The sequence below is a fragment of the Bos indicus genome, chromosome 2 (assembly GCF_029378745.1).
Source record: "Bos indicus isolate NIAB-ARS_2022 breed Sahiwal x Tharparkar chromosome 2, NIAB-ARS_B.indTharparkar_mat_pri_1.0, whole genome shotgun sequence".
NCBI classification, from domain to species: domain Eukaryota; kingdom Metazoa; phylum Chordata; class Mammalia; order Artiodactyla; family Bovidae; genus Bos; species Bos indicus.
Genome location: NC_091761.1, coordinates 61,449,086 through 61,473,506, shown reverse-complemented (window position 1 = coordinate 61,473,506; position 24,421 = coordinate 61,449,086). Strand labels below are relative to the sequence as shown.

Genomic DNA, 24,421 nt, shown 5'->3' with positions numbered 1-24,421 from the left:
GCTTCCAATCCAAGTTATTAAAAGTTAAAACACATTTATATACTGATAATTGAAATTTGCATGACAAATTTTTAGCTTAAACTTGTAGTCAGTTTTTATGTAAGTCACAGATCTTTAGGCAATTACAACATTGCCTAAGTTAAGCTTATAATAATAATTACAAGTGCCTAGAAGTGAATTATTAGCATAGGCTGAATCTGATCTAAACAGAATACCTTTTGAAAATCAACAAATCTTGATTTATTCGTATCCAGCAGGAATCTCCGTCTGTTGGCACAAACTGGATTTCGACAGATGTTTGGCTGTGTGTATTTGAACTGCTGTTCCACATCCTTGATCACTGTCTGACAGTCCAGGCACAGGAAAGTTCCGCTCACAAGCTCTGGGTGAACCGGGTGAGTCCGTACCACCTGCCCACTGATGCGAGTAAGCAAACCAATTCTGGATGAGGTGAGCTCTCGAATTCTGTTTAAAGAAAGATACTGCATTAGTAAATGTTCATTCCCAAACTAAAAATTTTCACTTTTAACGAGAGGATATTCAAAGATAATTTATGCTTAAAACAATAAGAGACAAGGTATTCTTTAGACTCTCCTGAAAGAGTGATTTAGTCAACATGCCCATTCCTGAAGTATAATGTACATGCATCCACAACCAAATACATAAATGAAAAAAAAAAAGAAAAAAGAAAAAACCACCTAAGTAAAGGACATGAAAGAACTGCAATTACAATTATAAAACAGGGGCTTCCCAGATGGCGCAGTGGTAAAGACTGTATGCAATCAATGCAGGAGATGTGTGTTTGATCCCTGGACTGGGAAGATCCTTTGGAGGAGGAAATGGCAAACCGCTCCAGTATTTTTGCTGGGAAAAAGCTCACGGACAGAGGAGCCTCGTGGGCCATAGTCCATGGCATCACAAAGAGTTGGACACGACTGTGTGACTGAGCACACACACAGAAATATTTTCTGCTGAACTACATTTCTAAATAAGTATTTTCATAGTACAGTTGTCATGGGGGAAAACTTGTTTGTTTGAACTTGAAGGTTTAGAAAACACTTTATTTCAGAAACTCATTTTATATTAAATAACTTGGTAACTTTATAGGTAATTTTAATAAAGTTTTCAAAATAGCACTTTAATTTCCTCCAACAAATTTATTCTTTAAATAATTGCTAAAGAGGAAAACAGTTTAAAAGTTATGCTATTTAAGCTCTTGACAATTCATTAATTTTTGTGACTGCTCTCAATGTTCATATTTTCTCTCTAAACTAAGCTTTCATCTAAACATCCTTTAAAAGGTGTGCTAAAGTATTATAATCCCTAGAAATGACTTCACCTAACTTACTTCCCTTTCATTTCCCTGGAAATATAAATTTTCCACAATTAAATGTTCTGGATAACTGGGTGTAACTCTTTACAGATGTAAGACTACAACCTTCTGAGCTTTCTGACAAGTGATAGCTGTACTATTTAATGAATTCTTTTTCCTTTCAAAGAGTTTCTTACTTGTGTCTGGTAGGTAGGTCTTGAAATGCAACATAAAAATCCTTGGCAAGAGGGATCTCTTTACGGTCTTTGACAAAGGTTTTCAAGGCTCGACATAGGTAAGGGTAAACTCTGAAAAGCAAACAAAAAGAAAACCAACTTACAACTTTAAGAGGCTTACTAAGCCCTCTTTTCCCTTTCATGCTTCCCAATAGCTGAAACTAAGGAATTTCACCTGATTACAACCAAGCTTTAGAATCTAACTATGCAGGATCCTTCTATCATCTGGTCTAGGAACCTCTTCAATCCTCTTCCATTACACCACAAATACATCTAAGACAACACAAACACCAAATATAAAGTGCTACTCCTTGATATCTATTATTTTTTAATAATCATTTAGCATGCACACCACAGACCACTCCTCTGTCCAAGATTGCTCTTCCTGAACCTGGGCAGTATAATACCTCTTAATAGCAAAGCAGCCTCCCATTTGGTGTCAAGGCCTAGTATATTCTTCCAGGTTTAATTCTTGATTGACAGGAAATGGATAAGGGTAGGGAAGGAATCTGTGTACTGATGTGAGAGCAAGTTGGCAGAAATGTTTCACCTGGCTGGTTAGGTGGGTGTGTGCATGTCCCCTTGATTTAAGTTTTAAACAGCTGCAGTAGCTTGGTTTAAGCAGTAGGATCTGTAAGTCCTCTGAAAATCAGCTACTCTAAGGAGACAGAACTGTGCGGCAGTCTGTGCATGCGCTATGGACAAAGGTGTTTCTACCATCAGCCCAATTTTCTACCTCCCTCTCACTTGTCAGGACAACTTTTCCTACTACATACTTTCACAATAAACTCTGTTGCTTATCCTTCTAGCCATTCTTGATAGTCAGATATGACTAGAAACACTGAGACAAATCCATCTCCCAGTCCACCAGGTGAAAAAAGAAGACTGTGACTCCTTATTCCTGAGTCTTCATTTCTCCTTCATAACTGTCCACAGTGTTTATTTTAACCTGATTTTATTTATACAGATTGTCACATTTATTTAATCCAAATGCAGACAGAATTTCGTGTAGAAAGGTTTCCTGCTTTACATAGCAATCAAAAGCAAATTAAAAGCCTAATATCTAACTCCTGCCCCCAAATATCATTCAGCTTTTAAAATGTTTCAAGGGATTTTATTTAATATGGGACGGGGAATGGATTAAATGAATGACAGAGCAATAGCACCGTATGCCTGACACAAAGTAAGCAATTCTCTTAACACTTGGAAAAACTATCAATAGAAAGCAGAGATTTTCAATATCTGCATGTGAAAAATACTCAACCCTACAAAGGCCTAAATTAGTTCAGAGCAGCACTAAAATAACCACTGGTTGTAAAAAAGGGCTTTGTGACACCTGCCCTCCCTTTATCCTCACAAATTAACACTTCCATTCCAACAAGAGCTGGCTTCCCAGGTTCCATGTCTACTTAAAGATTAATATACCATACCTATAGAACTCCTCTTGAATGGTGGTAGAAAGTTGCTGGTTAAATTGCTCCAGGTCCACAAAACTCACAACCAATGTGTTTCTCTCAGGACGAATTAACTCCTCAGCTAACTGCAAGTACTTAATTTCTCCATCACTGTTCTGGAACCTGCAGATACATACAAATCAGATTAAACTGAAATTAGGCAGTAAAAAGAAGAATCTGAATGCCTGATAATTCGGTATACTGGTTAAATATCATCAGCTTTAGGGCTAGAGAGGCCCATTTTAGTAGTTGTATACCTTAAGGCTAGTTACCTGTCTTCTCTAAACCTATCCCTCTTCTTTTTGAATATAATAATGAAAAAGATTAGAACATCATCCTGTAAGGTTAACTGTGAAGATTAAATGAGAGAATGCCTATGAAATCTTTTGTACAAAGTTGGGAACATAGAAAAACTATGTCTTCAGATTTAAATCTGAATCTCCCCCCGCCAGTATTTACTGATTTAGCTGCATTGGGTCTTAGTTGTGGCATGTGGGATCTTCACTGTGTTGTTGGGGACCTTCACTGCAGCGCAAACTCTCTAGTTGTGGTGTGCTGGCTGGCTCAGCAGTTGAGGCTCGCAGGCTTAGTTCCATGGTATGTGGGATCTTAGTTCCCTGACTAGGGATCAAACCCACATCCCTTGCATTGCAAGGTGGATTCTTAACCAATGGACCACCAGGGAAGTCCCAAATCTGAATTTCTTGATCTAACATTTCCTAATCTTAATTGTACATAACAACAATAAAAGAACAGTTAGCATTTGTTGATTAGAAAATATTAAATAAAAAAAACTCAGGCTAAAATCAAAAGATTTAATTTCTAAAGGGAAAACTGACATTAATTGTTGATTTAAGAACAAGAAAATCAATAAATACACGGAAACGAGGTGCTTTAGGGCTCAAGACTTTCAGGGAAATGAAAATGTACATACACACAAAGTAAAGCTGGGGTGTTTTTTCCTAACAAGTATCATACAAACATATTTACTTTTTATTCTTTTAATATAACCATGCAGATAGTTTTGAGGAAAACTAAATTCCTCCTTCAAATTCAGCATGTTCTGTTTAATACATTATGAACATCTCTCTGGAAAGCACTATGCCAGAGGTACCATAAGTTGGAAATAACAGCATTGCTCTTCTCCTAGGGTTGACACTCTCATAGGAGACATTTAGAGGGATAAGACATCTAAATGTCTAAGACAAATGAATAAACAAAATGTTTATTCTATCTTTTTTTTAAATTTATTTTTTAATTGAAGGATAATTGCTTTACAGAATTTTGTTGGTTTCTGCTAAACATCTACTTGAAATCAGCCATAGGTATACATGTGTCTCCTCCCTCTTATCTCCCTATCCATCCTGCCCCTCTAGGTTGTTACAAAGCCCCAGTATGAGGTCCCTGAGTCATACAGCAAATTCCCATTGGCTATCTATTTTACACATGGTAATGTAAGTTTCCATGTTACTCTCTCTGTATGTTTACTCAATCTTAAAACAGGATATTCTGCAATGTCTTAATATGGATGAATCTTGAGGACATGGTGCTATGTGAAATAAACCAATTCAGTTCAGTCCAGTCGCTCAGTCGTGTCTGACTCTTTGTGACCCCATGGACTGCAGCACGCCAGGCTTTCTTGTCCATCACCAACTCCCGGAGTTTACTCAAACTCATGTCCATTGAGTTGTTGAGGCCATCCAACCATCTCATCCTCTGTCATCCCCTTCTCCTCCTGCCTTCAATCTTTCCCAGCATCAGGGTCCTTACAAATGAGACAGTTGTTCGCATCAGTTGGCCAAAGTACTAGAATTTCAGCTTCAGCATCAGTCCTTCCAATGGATATCCAATTACACAAAGACAAATACTATATGATTCTACTTATATGAGGTATCTAAAAGAATCAAATTTGGGAATTTTCTGGCAGTTCAGTGGTTGGGACTCTGTGCTTTCACTGCTGTGGGCCTGGGGTTCAATTCCTGATCAAGAAATTAACATCACACAAGTCATGGGGTGAAGCCAAAAAAAAAGGTCAAATTCATAGAATCAAAGAGTGGAATGTTGGTTGGAGGAAAAGGAAAATGTGGAAGTATTATAGGCATAGTTTCAGTCAATAAAAAGAAATGCATCTGAGTCGATACTAATGAGATGGATGAACCTACAGCCTATTAAACAAAGAGCAATCAGAAAAACAAATTGTTTATTAACTCATATATACAGAATCTAGAAAGATGGTACTGATCAATCTATTGGCAGGGCAGCAATGGAGACATAAAGACAACAACTTGTGGACACAGTGTGGGAAGGAGAGGGAGGAACAAACTGAAAGAGTTAACACTGAAATATATATATATATAAATATATCTATTACCATATGTAAAACAGGTAACAGTGGGAATTTACTGTATGATGCAGGGAGCTCAAACCTGGTGCTCTGTGACAACCTTGAGGGGTGGGATGGGGTGCGAGGTGAGAGGGAGGTTCAAGAGAAAGGGGACATATGTGTACTTATGGCTGATTCATGTTGATGTATAGCAGAAACTAACACAATATTAAAAATAAAACATAAATAAAAATTATTAAAGTTAAAAAAAGCTTCAGTGGCGCAAGATGGATAAGTTCTAACAGAATCTACTGAACAACAATACAGGGTACAGTTAAAATTTTGTTAAGAGGGTAGATCTTAAAGAAAAAAAAAAAAGAAGGTGAAAGAAATGTGACAGGTGAATATAAACTAATTTTGCCTAACAGGAACACCTAGAAAGGCTTTATGCATATAACAGGTGGCAGTGGAATTTGGCCTGGAAAGACTTTTAAAATCTGAAAAGAAAAATGAGTGATAGATAGACTGGCTACAGATGTTTCCAAGTATGTGACAATCAGGAAAGGTATGGGAGGACTGTGGATGATGACAGAATGGCTGTGGAAGATGAAACTAGAAAGGGCAGCTGTGAAGAATTTGGACTCTATTTCATAAGGAATGACAAATCAAAGTTGGTATTTTGAGAGGGAGATAACATTTTTTTCTCAACAAATACAAGGATTATTTGTCTTGTTCATCATCATTGTGCCCAGCAGTTAGCTGCAAGGCAAACTGCAAGGAAGTGAAGGTAACTATATTATTTGTTAACATCAAACATAGTTGAGGACCTTTGTAAAGTGGTATGGTGGCTAGGTGGGATTTAGCATAGGATTCACATTCAGATGAAATAGCTGGCAGTAGATACACTACCAGAGGTAATGGAAAATGGCAGCCTGGGAACATAGGGGAAGAAAGGATTGCAGCTGCCTGAAAGGTTCATAGGGTTTAACAAACAGGTATGAATCTTTAGCTAGGCTTCGAAGGATGAATAGTTATCAGGCAGAGAAAAACATTATGAAAAGTAGGGAAATATAAACTATGGTATTAAGTATATCAGAATTTCATTAAGACAGCAGAACTATTAACAGTAAAAGTGTGGAAACATCCCATGTCCATGGATGGATGAATAAACAAACGAAATGTAGAACAGACATAATGAGTACCATTCACCCTTAAAAGGAAAATTCTGGCACATGCTACAACATGGATAAACCTCAAAGACTTAACTATGCTAAGTGAAGTAAGCTGGTCACAAAAGGACAAATATTGTATAAGGCCAAATCTGAGGTACCTAGAGTAGTCCAATTCACAGACAGAAGATAGAATGGTGGTTGCCAGGTGCTGGAGGGTGGGGGGGGGGGGGGGAATAGTGAATTATTGTTTAGTGAGTGGAGTTTCAGTTTGGAAAGAAGAAAAGCTTCTGGAGATGGATGTTAGTGATGGCTATATTACAAGGCATATGTACTTAACATTAGTGAACTCTATGTTTAAAAAAGGTTAAAACGAGTTTTTACCACAACAACAAAAAAAGAATTTCCTGTCATGTTATTGCTTAAAAGATACTGAAGTCATTAAGGTCCCTAAAGATAGCCACAAGAAACTTTAATGATGGAAGTATTTAAAGCTTCAGTATAACTAATGGTAACAACTTAGAGTTTCTACATATTAGTAAAATCGTATATAATTTTTTTCGGACTATTGCAGAGTCTCAGGCCGAGGATGTCATTGAAGAGTACTTCAAACGCAAGAAATGATCAAATTAAAAAGCTGAGGTCTTATAAAAATTTTTTCCCTAACTCATTCCAAAGTGCTTCCACTTCTTCCTGGACTCAGGGAGAGCAGCGATATTCTGCGCGATCTAAGAAAAGTAACTGGTGGCAGTGGCTGCAAGCCAGAGAGAGGGGGTTTGAGATGCCTGGAGCCTAAAAACAAAGCAACAGAAAAAAAAAAAAGAAAAGAGGGATTTGGGGCGTTGGAAGGGAAGGAAGGAAGAGATGGAGGGAGTGCGTTCAGTGCCGTAAGCAACGCAGGCGGCCCCTAGCCTGAGCATCTGTCAAGCACCGGGTTCATTCCCGCACATTCACCTCCACAGGCTCCAGGGCTTCCTGGCCCTCGGTGGACCCCATGAGCCCCCCGCCAAGATTCCCACGCCAGTTCGGCCTCCCTTCACGAGTCAGACGTGCGGCCTAACTGGACGAGTTACTCATTCCTACCCAGCTTCGGCGTCCCCACAGGGAACCGGGGGCTACGCGACCACCAGCCTTTCGGGCTGTGAGGACTGAACAACGGGCCTAAGCGTTCGGCCCAGGACACAGCACACGGCAGGAGCCCGAGGAAGGGCTCCAGATGAACTTCACCAACCCTGGAGACCAGCCCAGCCCGACCCAGGCTCCTCCCCGCGGCCCGCTCTCCCAGGCGCGCGACCCCTCAGTACCCAAACTCGCGCGAGGCCCTAGGGGGCCCCAGACTCCGGAAGCCGGGAGGGGAAGTTCCGCGATTTAGGGGCAACCGCCGACTTACTCCTCCAAGAAGTCCAGGAACAGTTTCTGGCACTTCTCGGCTACCTCGTCGCGGACTTCCAGATGCTGGCTGCCGGCGCCCGGCTCCGCCGCGGCGGCGAGGTCCATATCTGCCTAAGGCTGAAGGGCAGCTGGCGCCACACTATAGTTGCTTCTCCTCCGACGCTGCCGCTCTGCGCGCGCCGCCTCCGTCCCGCCCCTTCGCTGGAAGGTCGGAGCCAATCGTGGCTCAGGAGCCCCAGGATTCGCGCCAAACTTGTCCAATGAGCGCGGTTTCTCTCTCAGCCCCGCCCACGGAGCGGAGATTTCGCGCCAAATGCAAAGACCTGAGAAACCTGGGTGGTCTGCCTCTGCGCCTGCGCAGTTGGTTGTGGGCAACGAAATTTGGCTGGGGGAGGTTAAAAGATAAGATCTTTGTTCGGGGGTGGGATTGGGGGGTGGTTTTTCAAATTTTCTTCAAATCGTTTCCCTGATATTAATTGAGCAGGAGGCGTAAGGCTTTAGAGAGGAAAATGAGTAAGATTCAGACCTGCTTGAGCCATCCAATTCAGTTCAGTTCAGTCGCTCAATCGGTCCGACTCTGCGACCCCATGAACCGCAGCACGCCAGGCCTCCCTGTCCATCATCAACTCCCGGAGCCATCCAATTGGAAGACATAAACTGTAAACCACCAGTTAAAATCCTGTAAAAAGAGTCAAAAGTGATGTATAAACAATACCAGGGGGAAAGGATGTTGGCAGAATTATTCTGATTGGTGCTGACCGGGGAAAATCAGCGATTATTTGACGCTGTTGATTAATTCCACTGTCAAATGCACTCTTGACTTGGGTCTTCCTGACTTTCCTTTCCACCCCTTGGTGGCCATATTCCCCCGACTTTATTTCACTTGTTTTCTCCTGTATCTTTGGCCATTTCTGATGTTCTGGTTCCAGAACCCTCTTATCTCCTAAAGGAGCTCTCTTGGGCGAGCCCCTTCACTCCCTTGGTTTCAATTCACCAAGATCTGGGTGCTGATGAATTCTGAAGGTGTATTACCGACCAGTTATCTTTCTTGGGCCTCCAAAAATTATGAGAAACTTGGCTTAGTTCTATTTTTTGAGGCTTCTAAGTATATTAAAAGGAAAGTTTGTTTTTTTTTTTTAATGCCAAACAGGAGGCTAGAAGCTACAGTCATTCTTTTAACACACACACACATAAGTTGAAGCCCCTATTCACAAGACATTTACAAGATTTAACAAAAGAGTTCATTGCTTGTGTACTGTAGTGTATCAGATGGTGTGTATTACCTCATTTGAAGGGGATGGGAACCCTTGCAGATCTGTATCCCTCAGCTCTTCACCAGCTCCAGATCTGCCTGCCCATAGAACATCACCACTTGTATATACTTTTAGGAACCTTAAACTCACCTGTTTCATGATATTCCCAACCCTCCTGCACTGGCATAAGAATGGATCCAGGAGATATCTAGGAACATTTTGCTGATGGGATTCTGTCTCAGTCTCTCAGAAAGCCTTCTTCTTTTCTCTTCCATTTTTCTTTTCCTTCTCTTTCTCCAGGTAGACGTCTCAGAACTAAAGTACCACCTACAGAAGGAAAAAAGCAAAGAACAAAAGTGCAGTTCCAGGCTTATTTATGGCTATCCCCACAGAGAAACTTGGAACGTGTTCTTCTCAGCCCTCCACACCTCACAGGCCCTTCCTCCTGCCTTCAGACATTCATCAATGGACCAAAATAGGAGATGGGGTCTCCAAGTGTGTATTGTGGAGGTACCTTCCATAGAAGAGGAGCATGTGAGTTATAAAACATCCTTGTGCTGTTTCAGAGAGTGGTATGCCTTTGTGTGTGTGTGTGAGAAGAGGAGAATGTGAGTTACAAAACATCCTTGTGCTGTATCAGAGAGTGTTATGCCTCTGTGTGTGCATGTGTATGCGTGTGTGTGTGCATTTAGGCCTGAGACTATCCTTATAAAGGCTTGTTGGCAGGGTTGGCCTTTGGCTCACATTTGGGAACTTGACTGCTAAATATTTCCCTACGTCGATATTACACTTGACCTAAATGGTATGGATGGCTCACTGTGTCTAAAATGTTTTACAGTGTGGTTGATACTGAATATTTTCTGAGAGTCTGGAATCTTAACATGTGCTAGGCAGAGGGTGCTTATGTAACCAATCTTCAGTAACAGCACTAGGCTTCTCCAGTTGAGCTTCCCTGGTAGTCACGTGTGATCCTGGGAAGGAATTAAGTGCATTCTGTGTGACTTCAGAGGGAGCTTGTGCTTGGTTTTGTCTGAACTTTGCCCCCTGTGCTTTATTTTCTGTCCTTTCACTGTAAGGATATTTATCTTTATTTAATGACAGGTTCACACACTTAATATTTTGGCAATTATGAGCTTTATACCTAGTATCATACTTAAGGAAATTTTTTTGGAAGAAAATTTTCTGATTATTGTTAAAATTCATAAATGATTAGCTTTATTCCTTACATACATATAATGTTCAAAAGGATAATATATAATAAAAGGAATTACTGTAAACAATTTTATATTGCCATAACAACTTGCATCATTAAATTGCAAATAAAAGTATATTGTTTTCTATATTTAACTCAAATAAAGCTTATAATAAAAGAAATTCATAGCTGTGAGTATGATTATATGCTGCGTCCTAGATCGTTGGATGGCATCATTGACTCAATGAACATGAGTTTAAGCAAACTCTGGGAGACAATGAAAGACAGGGAAGGCTGGCATACTGCTGTCCATGGGGTTGCAGAGTTGGTCATGACTGAGCCGCTGAATAACAAGAGTCCTCCTAGCAAATCACAGAACCTGTGGATGGCTTTGAGGACCCCCCCAACACAATATATGTATTTTTTAACCTTATAATAATTTCAATCATAAATGAATATAGACAGAGAAGTATAATGAACTTCCATTACATAGCCCCAGTAACCACTAACACGTGGCCAATTCTGTCCCAACCATACACCCCATCTGCTTTCCCTCTCCATAATGATTATCTTAAAATTTTTATTTTACTTATTTGTTTTTGGCTGGACAGCATGCGGGATGTTAGTTCCCTAGTCAAGGATCAAACCAGCGTCCCCCATGTTGAGAGCAGAGTCTTCACCACTGTATTGCTAGGGAAGTCCCTTAAATTTTTTATTTTAGAATTGTCTTTTATTTATTTATTTTTGGCTGCATTGGGTCTTTGTTGCTGCTTGAGGGCTTTCTCTTAATTGCGGGGCTCGGGCTCAACAGTTTTGGCTCACTGGCTTAGTTGCCCTCCAGCATGTGGGATCTTCCCAGATCAGGGATCTAACCCATGTCCCCTGCATTGGCAGGCAGATTCTTAGCCACTGGACCACCGGAAAAGTCCTGGATTTGTCTTTTAAAATAGTCTTGCAAAAGATAGTACAGAGTTCTCATATACTCTATGCCCATTTCCCCCTATTGTTAACATCTTATGTTATCACAGTATATTTGTCACAACTAAAGAACCAATTTCAGTACAGTATTATTAACTAAACTCCATACTTCATTTGGATTTCACTGCTGCTGCTGTGGCTAAGTCGCTTCAGTTGTGTCCAACTCTGTGCGACCCCATAGATGGCAGCCCACCCGGCTCCCCTGTCCCTGGGATTCTTCAGGCAAGAATACCGGAGTGGGTTGCCATTTCCTTCTCCAGAATTTCACTGGTTTTCACCTAATGTTCTTCTTCTCTTCCAGGATCCCACCCAGAATACCATATCACATTCACTTGTATCTCTAGTTTCCGCTGGTCTGACACTTTCTCAGAATTTTCTTGGTTTTGATGACATTGATAGTTTTCAAGATTACTGCTTAGGTATTTTGCAGAATATCCCACAATTGGGATTTGTCTGATATTTTTCTCATGTTTAGACTGTAGTTAGGGGGTTTAGGAAGAAGACCATAAAGTACAATTCTCACCACTCCCTTATGACTTTGAAGGAAATCCTTCAAAAGGATTTCATATTATTTCATTTGTAGATATTTCAGAAAGACTCTCTAAAAGATAAGTGTTCTTCTTTCCTGAAACATATCTTATGCTGGGCTGTAGCAATACAGGTTGATGATACTGAATCTTTTAAAGTTAATTGTAATATTTTTTTCCTGGCTTATTAACACTTCAATATATTTTGAATAAAATCAGCAGATTAAATTTTTACATGGTTGATTTTAGGTGGTATACAATATTCAATAATATATTTATCAAATCATGGTATGAAATATTTTCCTCCAAAGAAAGTCAATCCTCTTAAAATATTTAATATATATTACTTCTTATTAGCAAAATAAGAGAATTATATGTTAGCTGCTGACCAATTCATTTTTAGCAGTACATGATTAAATGCATTTTTAGTCATTTGCCTTCCTCTTTTGTTATTTATGTATGAGAAATTTAGTCATGATGTACGGCAAAAAGACTGGTGAGGGAAGAGGCAATGATGGCAGTTTTTATCTGTTTTAAAAAATTTAATTAATTTATTTTTACAAATAATTTCTTGGCTATGCTGCATGGCACACAGGATCCTCAGTTCCCCCACCAGGGACTAAACCCGTACCTGCTGCATTGGAAATGTGGAGGCTTAACCTCTGGACTGCTGGGAAATTCCCTTACCTGTTTTTATATAATTCCTATGTAATTTTTTCCAAAGAATTATACACAAACACAATTACTGCAAAAATATTTAAAACTTTCATTAGACTTCTCAATTTATATAAAAACATTATTTTTGACTGTACTTACTGTACATTGTTGTAAATTAAGAAAAGAGAAACATCATATAAATGTATTTCTGTTTTTATAGCTGTTATAAAAATCGGAAATTTAATTATATTGGTGATGCTTCCTAAGGCCCACTTGACTTTGCATTCCAGGATGTCTGGCTCTAGGCGAGTGATCACACCATTGAGGTTGGGTCTTTAAGATATTTTTTGTATGGTTCTTCTGTGTATTCTTACCACCTCTTTGACTGTGTGAATCACAACAAACTGTGGAAAATTCTTCAAGAGATGGGAATACCAGACCACCTTACCTGCCTCCTGAGAGGCAGGAGGAGTAGAACCAGACATGGAACAACAGACTGGTTCCAAATTGGGAAAGGAGTATGTCAAGCCTGTATATTGTCACCCTTGCTTATTTAACTTATATGCTGAGTACATCATGCGAAATGCTAAGCTGGATGAAGCATAAGCTGGAATAAAGATTGCTGGGAGAAATATCAATAACCTCAGATATGCAGATGACACCACCCTTATGGGAGAAAGCAAAGAAGAACTAAAGAGCCTCTTGATGAAAGTGAAAGAGGAGAGTGAAAAAGTTGGCTTAAAACTTAACATTCAAAAAACTAAGCTCATAGCATCTGGTCCCATCACTTCATAGAAAATAGATGGGGAACAGTGACAGACTTTATTTTTGGGGGGCTCCAAAATCACTACAGATGGTGACTGCAGCCACAAAATTAAAAGATGCTTGCTCCTTGGAAGAAAAGCTATGGCCAACCTAGACAGCATATTAAAAAGCAGAGACATTACTTTGCTGTCAAAGGTCCATCTAGTCAAAGCTATGGTTTTTCCAGTAGTCATGTATGGATGTGAAACTTGGACTCTAAAGAAAGCTGAGCACCAAAGAATTGATGCTTTTGAAATGCAGTGTTGGAGAAGACTCTTGAGAGTCCCTTGGACTGCAAGGAGATCAAACCAGTCAATCCTAAAGGAAATCAGTCCTGAATATTCATTGGAAGGACTGAAGCTAAAGCTGAAACTCCCTTTGGCCACTTGATGCGAAGAACTGACTCATTGGAAAAGACCCTGATGCTGGGTAAGATTGAAGGCAGGAGGAGAAAGGGATAGCAGAGGAAGAGATGGTTGGATGGCATCACCGACTCGATGAACATGAGTTTGAGCAAACTCTGGGAGTTGGTGATGGACAGGAAAGCCTGGCATGCTGCAGCCGATGGGTTGCAAAGAGTGGATATGACTGTGCAACCGAACTGAACTGAATTATATCAGTATTATTTTAATATCAATTTGACTGTTTTTAATCATTAATTTTACTAAGTATGTTCCATATTTTGTCTCTCAGTGTTTTTTAAGACTATTTCTTGAAACAATATTAACATTTTTGTTTGAACTAAAGAACAAAGTTGAATTTTTTTCCCTAACAAAACAGTGTGATTTAGCTAACTCTTTTACAACAAGAATAGGCTTTGCTAAGTGTTTTGCAGTGGATATTTCTGGATATTGAGTGACCTAAATCTTGAGCTCTAAGGTTTTGGCTAATGTGTATCTAAAGAGCATTGTAAAATGAAAGTACTCAGACTTCCCTGGTAACCCAGTGGTTAAGACTTTGCAAAGAAAAAAAAGAGACAATTAAAAAAATTAAAAAAGAATAAAAAATTTTTTAATTTAAAGAATTGTGTAAGCAGAGGTTTGTTGAAATTCACTTTTTTTTCTTCTCAAATTTAAGAAAGATTTAGGCAACAGAAACAGATTGAGGACTCCTCAGAAGAGACACTAGGGAAGCCTCAGTAATAGATGTGATCACCCAGAGAGCATCTGAAGAAAGAGAAGGTGGGTCCACGTGTGAGGCCCTGGGGAATACCAACATTTAAAAGGAGGTTGAGGAGGAAAATGCCATGAGAGAGGCTGGGAAAGAACAGCCAAAAAAATAGGAAGAGAAACTGAAAAATCAAAAGAGAAGACTCTAGCACCAGTCATTGTCGTTAGTGAAGGCTGCAGAGTGTCAAGGAGGACAGAGACTGAACACGGCCAAAGGGATTTCAAGGTTGTGGAGGGGGTGGGAGTTAGATTGCAGGGGAGTGTGATGGGAGCCCAAGAAGCAGAGTGAGTGGTGGCCACTAAGTTGGGCTACAGAGACCTGCTCTGCTCTCTCTGGGTTGAGAGGCCCTTGACATAGGCTTCAGTGCTTTGGAAACCATTGGCTGTTGGAGCAAAGGTGCAGGGGGAGAGAGCCAGTCAGCAGTTACTCCCTCTGGCAACTCAGGGATAGAGGGGAGACTACATGGCCCCCAACACCTGTGATGGAATGAGTGCTTCTCACTCCATGAAGGTTTCCTGTGACTCCCTCTTGTACTCCTATGGCTGGGATTACCATCTATGGTAGCCAAGGTCCAGGGCTGCTGAAATCTAGTCAGACTCTACCAGCTCAGCCAATCACCCTGGACTAAGAGAACTTTATTCTGGATTGCACAGTTACTAGACGGGCTAGCAACTTCCCTGCATACTGTCCTTCCCCAAGAAAATTGGCATTAGCTACTCGTCCTCCTCCAAAGGCAAATATGGGGAAGTCTTTTTCTCTACAAAAGTGTGTACGATAAAGAGGCAGTCACTTGGAACCTTGCACCAGAATCCAGTTGTACCTGAAGCAACGTTTTTGAGTTGTTGGCATAGCCTCAGCAGTTAAGCACTTGGGCTCTGGATTTGAGTCCTGGCTCCACTACGTAAGTTACTTAACCTCTCTGTGCAGTATACTTGAACTCTCTGTGCAGAGTACTTAACCTCTCTGTGGGACAATAATGGAAACTGTTAACCTGTTAATTGCACTATTGTTATAAAGAGTAAATAAGATAATTTATAATGAGTTTTTTATCTGAGGGATGATAATAAAACCTGCCAATAGGGCTGTCATTGTAAGGATTTAAAGAGATAATAGGACTTCCCTGGTGGTCCAATGGTTAAGAATCGGCCTGTCAATGCAGGGTACATGGGTCCAATCCCTGGTCTGGAAGAATTCCACATGCCGTGAGGCAACTAAGCCCGTGTGCTTAGCACAACTGCTGAGCCTGTGCTCTGGAGCCCACAAGCCACAGCTACTGTGCCCACGCACCCTTGAGCCTGTGCTTCACAGCAAATGAAGCCACCACAATGAGAAGCCCTCAGACTGCAACTGGAGAGTAGCCCCTGCTTGTTGCAAATAGACAAAGCCCATGCACAGCAATGAAGACCCAGCAAAATCAAAAAATAAAATTTAAAAAGAGATAATATGTGCAAAGTGCTTCATAATATGTGCAAATATGCCTGGCATATATTAATAGATATCATACTCATATTCTATTTAACCCTCCTCAGTACTGATTCACTATAATGCTGTTTGTCTCTGAAGTATTTTCCATAAAAATATACTTGTATAACATAAACATACTATGGTGTAACGTGTGTGTGTGTGTGTGTGTGTGTCTAACCTTGTTGTAAGTACTCTTATTAGTGCTTAGCCAAAGAGAACCACTGTAGCCCACTGTACTGCCTGCTCTGTACCAGTTAAGGTTGGTTAGCCCACAACACCGTAGAATTGCACACCACCATCTGCCAAAGTGAATGAGTTCTGCAATTTAGCTGTATTTAGGACCACCCATTGGAGACTGGTGGAAGATGGATGTTATGAAGGGCTTCATAAACATCACTGCCACTTGGGAGGAAAGACCAAGAACGGTATGACATGTGCCTGGGAGAAACTTTGGCCCAAAGCATGTCTTAACGTCAGAATTTTTGAGGCAATCCAAGAGCAAACACCAGTGTTCCAGGAATCCACTTCCTGATATGAGGATCCAGGTAGGGCTGAGGTTGTTGGCATACCCATTTCCAGGGACCCAGAGACCCCTTGCCAACAGGGGATATGTGTCCATTATGATTAGACCTGTCTCCATACTGTCCCACCTTCTCTAGGAGGCTTTCTGGCCTCCCAGCCTATGGTTCTGTCTCCTTTCTCTGAATGCTGGAAACATTCCATCTCCCAGTTGGCATATGTAGTTTTCTGCCTTGATTAGGTTGGTTATCTTTTGGCTTGATATCAAATATTTTTATTGGCTGATTAAAACTGGGAACTTGGGAAGTCTTAACATCTCCTAAGAAACCAAAGAGCATATTTTCTTAAGAAAATTTTTTGTTATAGAAAATTCCAAATATATGAAATAGAAATATGTACTCCCATGTATCTGTCACCTAGTTCAGTATTGTTGGATCTATAACCCATCTTCTCCTGACACCAAATTATTTGGGAATAAATTTCTGACATTATACAATTTCTTTTGTAAGTATTCCAGTATGTATCTCCTCTAAAAGACAAGCATTCTTGTAAAAAATACAGCTATGATATCAGATCCTCTTATGCACCCCTTCAGATCCTCACCTAGTCTCTTGTTCCAGTCCCATGAAGGCTCTGAGCCACTTGGTATCTCCTGCCTCTGTGCCTCTCAGGTGTCTCAGTTGTCACCACTGGCTCATGCCTCTTAGAAGCACCCTGGAGGAGAGAGGGAGTCAAGATCACAGAGAGTCTTTGGTGGAAGAGGAGAGTCAGTGGTTAAATTGCTTCCTCCTAACCAATCCTCTACATATGGGTATGTAGGTTAGGTTAGGGATTTTTTTCCCCATCTTGCTTCCCCTTGCCGCCCCCACCCCCCCCATTAGAAACAATAATGCAATCAACCTCTTTGTATGTGTGTATTTCTGGAGGATAAATTTCTGAAAGGGTTGGTCCTAGGTGAAAGTGAATGAATGTTTTCCATTTTCATAAACTGCCAAGTTGCTTTTCAGTAAGGTTGTACCAATTTATTCTTTTACTGGGGACTTTTCTGGAGGTCCAGTGGTTAAGACTTTGCCTTGCCATGAGGGTTTGATCCCTGGTTGGGGATCCCTGGTTGGGGAGCTAAGATCCCACATGCCTCGTGACCCACAAAAACAAAACATAAACCAGAAGCAGTGTTTTAACAAATTCAATAAAGACTTGAAATTTTTTATTCTCTTACCAACGCACAGGGCATTTTCATTTTAAGTGAAATAAAAACCTCAAGGCAAATGGGTTAAGTTCTGACTTTAGAATTACAGGGTACAGTCTGCCAGTGGGAACAGTTATTTGTGTAACAGAAGCTACCTGGTACCCCTAAAAATCTCAGCAATCCTCAAACTTTGCGCCATCTGTTCATTTACTCAACCATTTTTTTTTTTTTTAAGGTTTGAATTCAGTTTATTTTTGTTTAAACAGTGTACATTGTTAAATAACGTAAGGAAAACATTTATAATTCAGAAAGATTTTTTTAATGTGGAAAAAGATACTCAAAGTGTACTATTAACACGAAAATAATTTAAACAGTTCAGTAGCACTGGTTCATTCCTCTAGGTTTCAGTTATTTCATCCACAGGAGGGGAAAAAAATCAACAGTAAGTAAAACCAGTTCTTACTTTCCATGTGAGTGAAGAGACCTCAACATCATTAAACCAAAGTGACCAGAGTCGTGCTGCACTTGGCTCCCTCCTTGGGTACAAAGTCCGTCCCCTCTGTCCACGTGTCCATTTCCCATTTCCTCAGCACTTCTTGTTCGGTCCTTACTCTTACCATTTCTCAAGGATTACAGGCAGAGAAAAAGTAAAGTTTCAAAGCAAAGCTTGGAGCACCTGCCCTTCTCATCTCTTACCTTCCTAAAAGCCTCAGCTTTCGTTTGCATCTTTGGGGCCTTGGCTAACTTAAAAGAAAATGGCCAACGAAGGACAGGACAGCCAGGCTCTTCCTGTCATGGAGATTCCTGGGTTGGGCCACTGAGGTGGCTCAGGGTCAAGAGAAGAAGCACCCCAAGATTAAGAGTCCTAGCTTCTTGCCCCATCTTCTGGGAGAACAGAGATCCCCAAAATAGGCAATGGGAGGATATTTCCTGAAGTTTCTGAAAATAAAGAGAACTGCCCATCACAACCAGGCATAGCACTAAATAATACTGGCTGGTTGCAGTTATTACTTGAGGGGAGTCTTTATATGAGAATATCCATTGTCACTCTAGAAACAAAGGTAGCCGGGAGATTATGACCCTGCAACCCTCTGGACATTATACAGAAGTGAGCAACCAGTATTTAATGAATACCTATTATGTGTTGATATTAAGGTATTATTGATACTGCAGTGGTTGTTGGAGAAGGACATGGCAACCCACTCCAGTACTCTTGCCTGGAAAATCCCATGGACAGAGGGGCCTGGTAGGCTACAGTCCATGGGGTCGCGAAGAGTCGGACACGAATGAGCGACTTCACTTCATTTTTCACTTTCATGCATTGGAGCAGGAAATAGCAACCTACTCCAGTATTCTTGTCTGGAGAATCCCAGGGACAGAGGAGCCTGGTGGGTTGTTGTCTATGGGGTCGCACAGAGTTGGACATGACTGAAGTGACTTAGCAGCAACAGCAGTGGCTGTCTGTTGTGGAGCTTACGTTCTACAGGGCCAGACTGAAGTGGAGCATACTGAAGACTTGGATAGAATTCATTCCTTCTTGCTGTTGAGCCTCAACTAGGTAAACTTTTTCTGTTGTGGTTTAGCCCAGTAATTACCTAGTGTTTCATAAAGAGATCAAACACATCTTCTTGGGTTTAATTGAGAAATGAAATTTCACAACACTTTCTTCAAGACAAAAAGGGATTCGTATTCTTCATGTGCAGTTGTGGCAGGCTATGCAGGCATCATGGGCTAGTCATCCATCTTTTATCAGCCTCTGTAGACTCATCCTGGGCACGGCAGACTGGTGGGTTGACAGGCAGCTCAGAATAAGAGGCACTTACAAGCAGATCACACGGAACCAAGAAACATTCTTCTGATCTGAATGCAAGTCCACCAGGTTATTCTGAATAATTAAATGAAACAAAACAAAAAGGAAGCACAAAACCAAAAAGAGCCCATGCTCCCTTCAGGGGTTATGACTGATAGCAATGTTTCAGAAATTATTGCACTGCACAGTATGTGGGACGCAGTTAAGGACAGCTAGACTGACTCCTAGCATGACTTCCACCAGAGTTTCTGAGGGTGTGAGGCATGTGTGGGTTTTGTTGCTGTTGTTACATATTTTAATTAACAGAAGCAAAGGGCTATAGTATTTTGTGCTGCTACTGGTCCCTTCTGTGCTACAGCTCTGTGTAGGAATCCTCCTTCAGTCATCAGTGTGTTGGGATATCCTGCAGTGGGCAGACGTTTTTGTAGATAGGGCTCTTAGAAACTTACAACCTAATGATGGAGGCAGATTATGAATATAAATATACATTGTAGAAAAATTCAAGTATAACAAAATATACAAAGTATAAAGTGATATAAAAGTAGAAAGGTGAAATGCGAGATTCTAGTTAGGATATTTTCTGTAAAATTAGATAACCTCATCATCGTTCATCGTTCAGTCACAAGTCATGTCTGATCTGACTCTTTGCAACCCCATGGACTGCAGCATGCCAGGCTCCCCTGTCCTTCACTATCTCCCGGAGTTTGCTCAAACTCGTGTCCATTGAATCAGTGATGCCATCCAACCATTTCATCCTCTGCAGCCCCATTTTCCTCCTGCCCGCAATCTTTCCCAGCATCAGGGTCTTTTCCAGTGAGTCGGCTCTTCACATCAGGTGGCCAAAGTATAACCTATTGGGATAATCTATTGAGAAAACCTATTGGGAGGCAAAAAAATCATTCATTCTTTACAGTAAATTATAATTTTAACAATTCCAAGTAATACATATTCAGAGGGAAACAGACAAAGGCAGAGGAATAAGTAAGTGAACAAATAAAAGCCACCCCAAATTGTATCACACAGAAATATTATTGGTTAGTATTTTGATGATGTGTATTCTTCCATGTGAAACACATTATTGTACAGCTGTTTTTTTTAACAACAATATGTCTTGAACATTTTCAGTTGATAAATATATTTCAGTATTGTTTTAATGGCTATCTAGATTACTATAAAGTTCATCCATGTAGTATGTTTTTACAAACTTTATTTACGTCTTTAGATAGTTTTCTGAGGAATTAATGAGTCAAAGGGAAAAGCATTTGAATACTCTTGACAGGTGCTGCCAAACTGTCCTCCAGAACAATGACGCCCTCTCTCTGGCATGACGGTAGTTCCATTGCAATTTTTCCCCCTTGCCAATTTAAAAAGAATAACTGAGACCACATTTAGTTTTTACATATATCCTATTTCCTAGGGCAGCTTACCAGCTTTCAGTAAATATAGCTCAGTGGGTTGTACTGAACCTGGATTTCTTTGATTTCATTGTGGCTTATACAAGGGTATGCTCTTCTGGTCATTCTGCCTAGAGGGGGAAGCTCTGAGACTACATCTTCCCCATTGTCTTGGTCCTCAGAAATGCACTCTGACACAGATTTCTGTGCAGGAGATTTAAGGGGGAGTGATTTTGGGGTCAGTACCTAGCAGAATTAAAGAAAGCACAACCAGGAAGAGGCAGAAGCTGAACTGTGATGAAGAGACCTCAGTCAACCCCACAGATAGCCCTGGAGGTCAGATGTGCCCTCAGAGTCATCCCAGATCAAGGCAGGGGACTGGGCCTTTGCCCCAGTATCAAGCAGTCATTGACTACAGGCTGCCTTTGGGGAAGAAGTGTAACTTTAAATGAAGCACCTTCCTTCAGTCAAGGGCAATTCCTAGAAAGGGATGTATGTGGCTGTGAGCCTTCAACAGCCACACTCCCTCAGCTGGTGGTGAATGAGGTCCTGAAGAGGATGTGTGGGTGGCACATCACAGCATCCACTACAGCCCACGCTTACATCTCTCAGATCGACTTGCTTTTATATAGCAAGTAACTGCGTCTGGGAACAGCATTTCCAGGATCCTGGCTGGCACTTTTCTTGGAGAAACTTACAAGAGGAAGGTTAGTAGAATGAAAGACAGCCCTTGCAGCTGAAGCTGTTCTTGAGGCTACAACTGATACTCATCATGACTCCTCCTCTACCACTTATTCTAGATTCCCCTCACTCTCAGCCAGTACCATTGCTGTAGGTGGCTTAGTTAGTGGGGTGACACAGAACTTTGTAGTTGAGGGCCTAAGCCTTTGGTCATGGTGCCTTCCTCAGGCCATGGCTAAAACTGCTTAGCAGATGTATGAGGAGAAGCCCCTCTATTGGGTCTGACGTTCAAACATTTTCTTCTCACTGTACGATAGCTGCCCTCCTTCCTCCCGCCAATCAGATCAACAAAACTTGCCAGTATTGACTCTTCCATGCCTCCTGCTTTCTGGCATGAGGAGCCTGAAACAGCAGGACAGCAGCTGTAGTTTTAAGCTCTACTGTGTCTTTCAAGTTCTATTGTGTCTCTATGGGGCTCTATTGTGTCTCCTGGTGGAAGTACTTACTCTCAGGGAACCAGGACCTTTAGATTCACACAGTTTCATTCTGTAGGGAAGGGAACACTAATTTCCCAGGTGGACCGCTGGAAGAGATGGTGATCTGGGTCACTCCTTCTACCTCCTGTATCCCAGGCCCTTGTATTCTACCTAACGGGCACTGTGTATCTTGCAGTGGTTGACCACGTTAGGCTCCACAGAGGAGCCTTGGTCAAGCATTCAAAAGGCCCCCTATCCTTCTATAAGGGTTGAAGCTTCTGGGGGTGCAGTATATAATAGATCAGTGTCAGGAACATAGCTGAGTTGGGAAAGAGCTAAGTTGTCAAATGTCTGAATAGCTGATCAATAAAATAAGCCCAAAATGAAAGAGCTAAACCATTAAGCACTTACTGCAGTGGTGTACGGAGAAGGCAATGGCACCCCACTCCAGTACTTTTGCCTGGAAAATCCCGTGGATGGAGGAGCCTGGTAGGCTGCAGTCCATGGGGTCAACAGAGTTGGACACGACTCAGCGACTTCACTTTCACTTCTCACTTTCACGCATTGGAGAAGGAAATGGCAACCCACTCCAGTGTTCTTGCCTGGAGAATTCCAGGGACGGGAAGCCTGGTTGGCTGCCGTCTATGGGGTCGCACAGAGTCAGACACAACTGAAGCGATGCAGCAGCAGCAATGGTGTAAGCAAGAGGCTAAAACCAGAAGCAGACTCCTCCATTCTTTTTTTTCCCATGCAATGATGAGTGGTGGAGAGTTAGATGAATCCATACAGATATGGGGGTCATCTCATTGTTGATGGAGCCTTGAAGAAAAGGCTCTGGTAGGACTTCTCTGGTGGTACAGTCAATAAGAATCCACTGCCAAAGCAGGGGACACGGGTTCAACGCCTGTTCTGGGAAGATTCCACATACCCTGAAGGAACTAAGCCCATGTGCCACAACTACTGAGCCAGCTCTTTAGAGCCTGAGAACTGCAACTGCTGAGACCCCAGCTGACATCAGCTGCCTTACTGTCTACTAGCGCCTCTTCTGTGGTGGATGGTCTCTGGTAGGCATTAACATGGAAGACAGGATGAGATGGTTGGATGGCATCACTGACTCAATGGACGTAAGTTTGAGCAAACATTGGGAGATGGTGAAGGACAGAGAAGCCTGGCATGCTGCAGTCCATGGGGTCACAAAGAGTCGGAAACGACTTAGTGACTCAACAACAGCAACATGTAATACTAAGATCTTTACATTCTGTTCGTACTCCCATACATCTGTCCATATGCCTTTTCTTTTTAAAAATTTATTTATTCATTTATTTTTGTCTGTTCTGGGTCTTCATTGCAGTGCACGGGCTCACTGTGGTGGCTTCTCTTGTTGCAGAGGATGGCTCTAGGTGTGTGGGCTTCAGTAGTTGTGACGCTTGGATTTAGTTTCTCCGTGGCATGTGGGAACTTCCCAGACCAGGGATTGAACCCATGTACCCTGCATTGGCAGGCGGATTCCTAACCAGTGGACCACAAAGGAAGTCCATGCCTTCTCTCCTTATTCTCGAATTTCCAATCTTTCTCTTTCTTGGCCTCTGACTAATCAGCCTAGCCATTCACCTGTGCCCACAAGTGTTATATATGGTCTTACCTTGGGCCACTTCTCTTTCCATACAAAAGCCAAAGACAGCCAGAGGCACTGTTTTGGAGGATTTCAAGCCTTTCAAGGCCACTTTTGAGTGGTAGTGAAACAGCAGCAGCCACTTGCCAGGTCAGCTCAACCAGGAACCAATCATGGCCTTTTCTTCCTCTGCCAGCTGGCCTTAAGGAAATCTCCTTGTTCCTGATTCCCCCATACATGGCCATAAGTTTGAGGGAAGCAAGGAAGTAGCTGTGGTGATGACAAGGGCCTCTGGGAGTTCTGCTTATCCAGCCTACTTGGGCCTTTTTCTATTCGTGCCTGGTCCCAGATGTACCTACCACTATCTTATGATGGATTGCTTTGACCCTTGTAATTTGGTGGATCTGCCAGAACCTTGCACATAGTGGAGAGGTCTGGTTGCATGGTCACTTGATGTCCTATGGTCACATGTTCTATCTTCACCAGGGCCCTGTAGCAAACAGGTTGTTTACTGAATGGTATATATATCTCTGCTGCAGATGGCATAGACTTGCTCCAGAAGCTAACAGGTCTATGTTGTGATTCTCCTGTTGGGGCTTCCTATAAACTCCACAGGGTACCTTTTCTTACCACCGCACTGATACCATAATAACTACAGGTTCTGCTACTTGACCCATAGCCTGGGCCTGCTTAAGATCCCTCTCCTCTTCTAGACACTACTCAAACCTGATAGCATTCCACGTAGATGCATTAGAGCAAAGTGGGAAGTATTTTGTTCAACAGTTATTCGTTCCATGTCTACTAGACTT

General features: G+C 41.6%; 1 protein-coding gene across 1 annotated transcript in view; it reads right to left on the bottom strand.

The window, feature by feature from the left end:
• MCM6 (minichromosome maintenance complex component 6) overlaps positions 1–8,067 on the bottom strand; it is a 34,303-nt gene extending 26,236 nt beyond the window's left edge. Inside the window, exons 1-4 of the mRNA XM_019973417.2 lie at positions 7,885–8,067; positions 2,979–3,125; positions 1,510–1,620; positions 216–465 (exon numbers count right to left, since the gene is read on the bottom strand). Of these exons, the coding sequence (XP_019828976.2) occupies positions 216–465; positions 1,510–1,620; positions 2,979–3,125; positions 7,885–7,991 (615 nt within the window). The 5' untranslated portion in view covers positions 7,992–8,067. The remainder of the gene's footprint in view (positions 1–215; positions 466–1,509; positions 1,621–2,978; positions 3,126–7,884) is intronic.
• Positions 8,068–24,421: the final 16,354 nt, after the last annotated feature.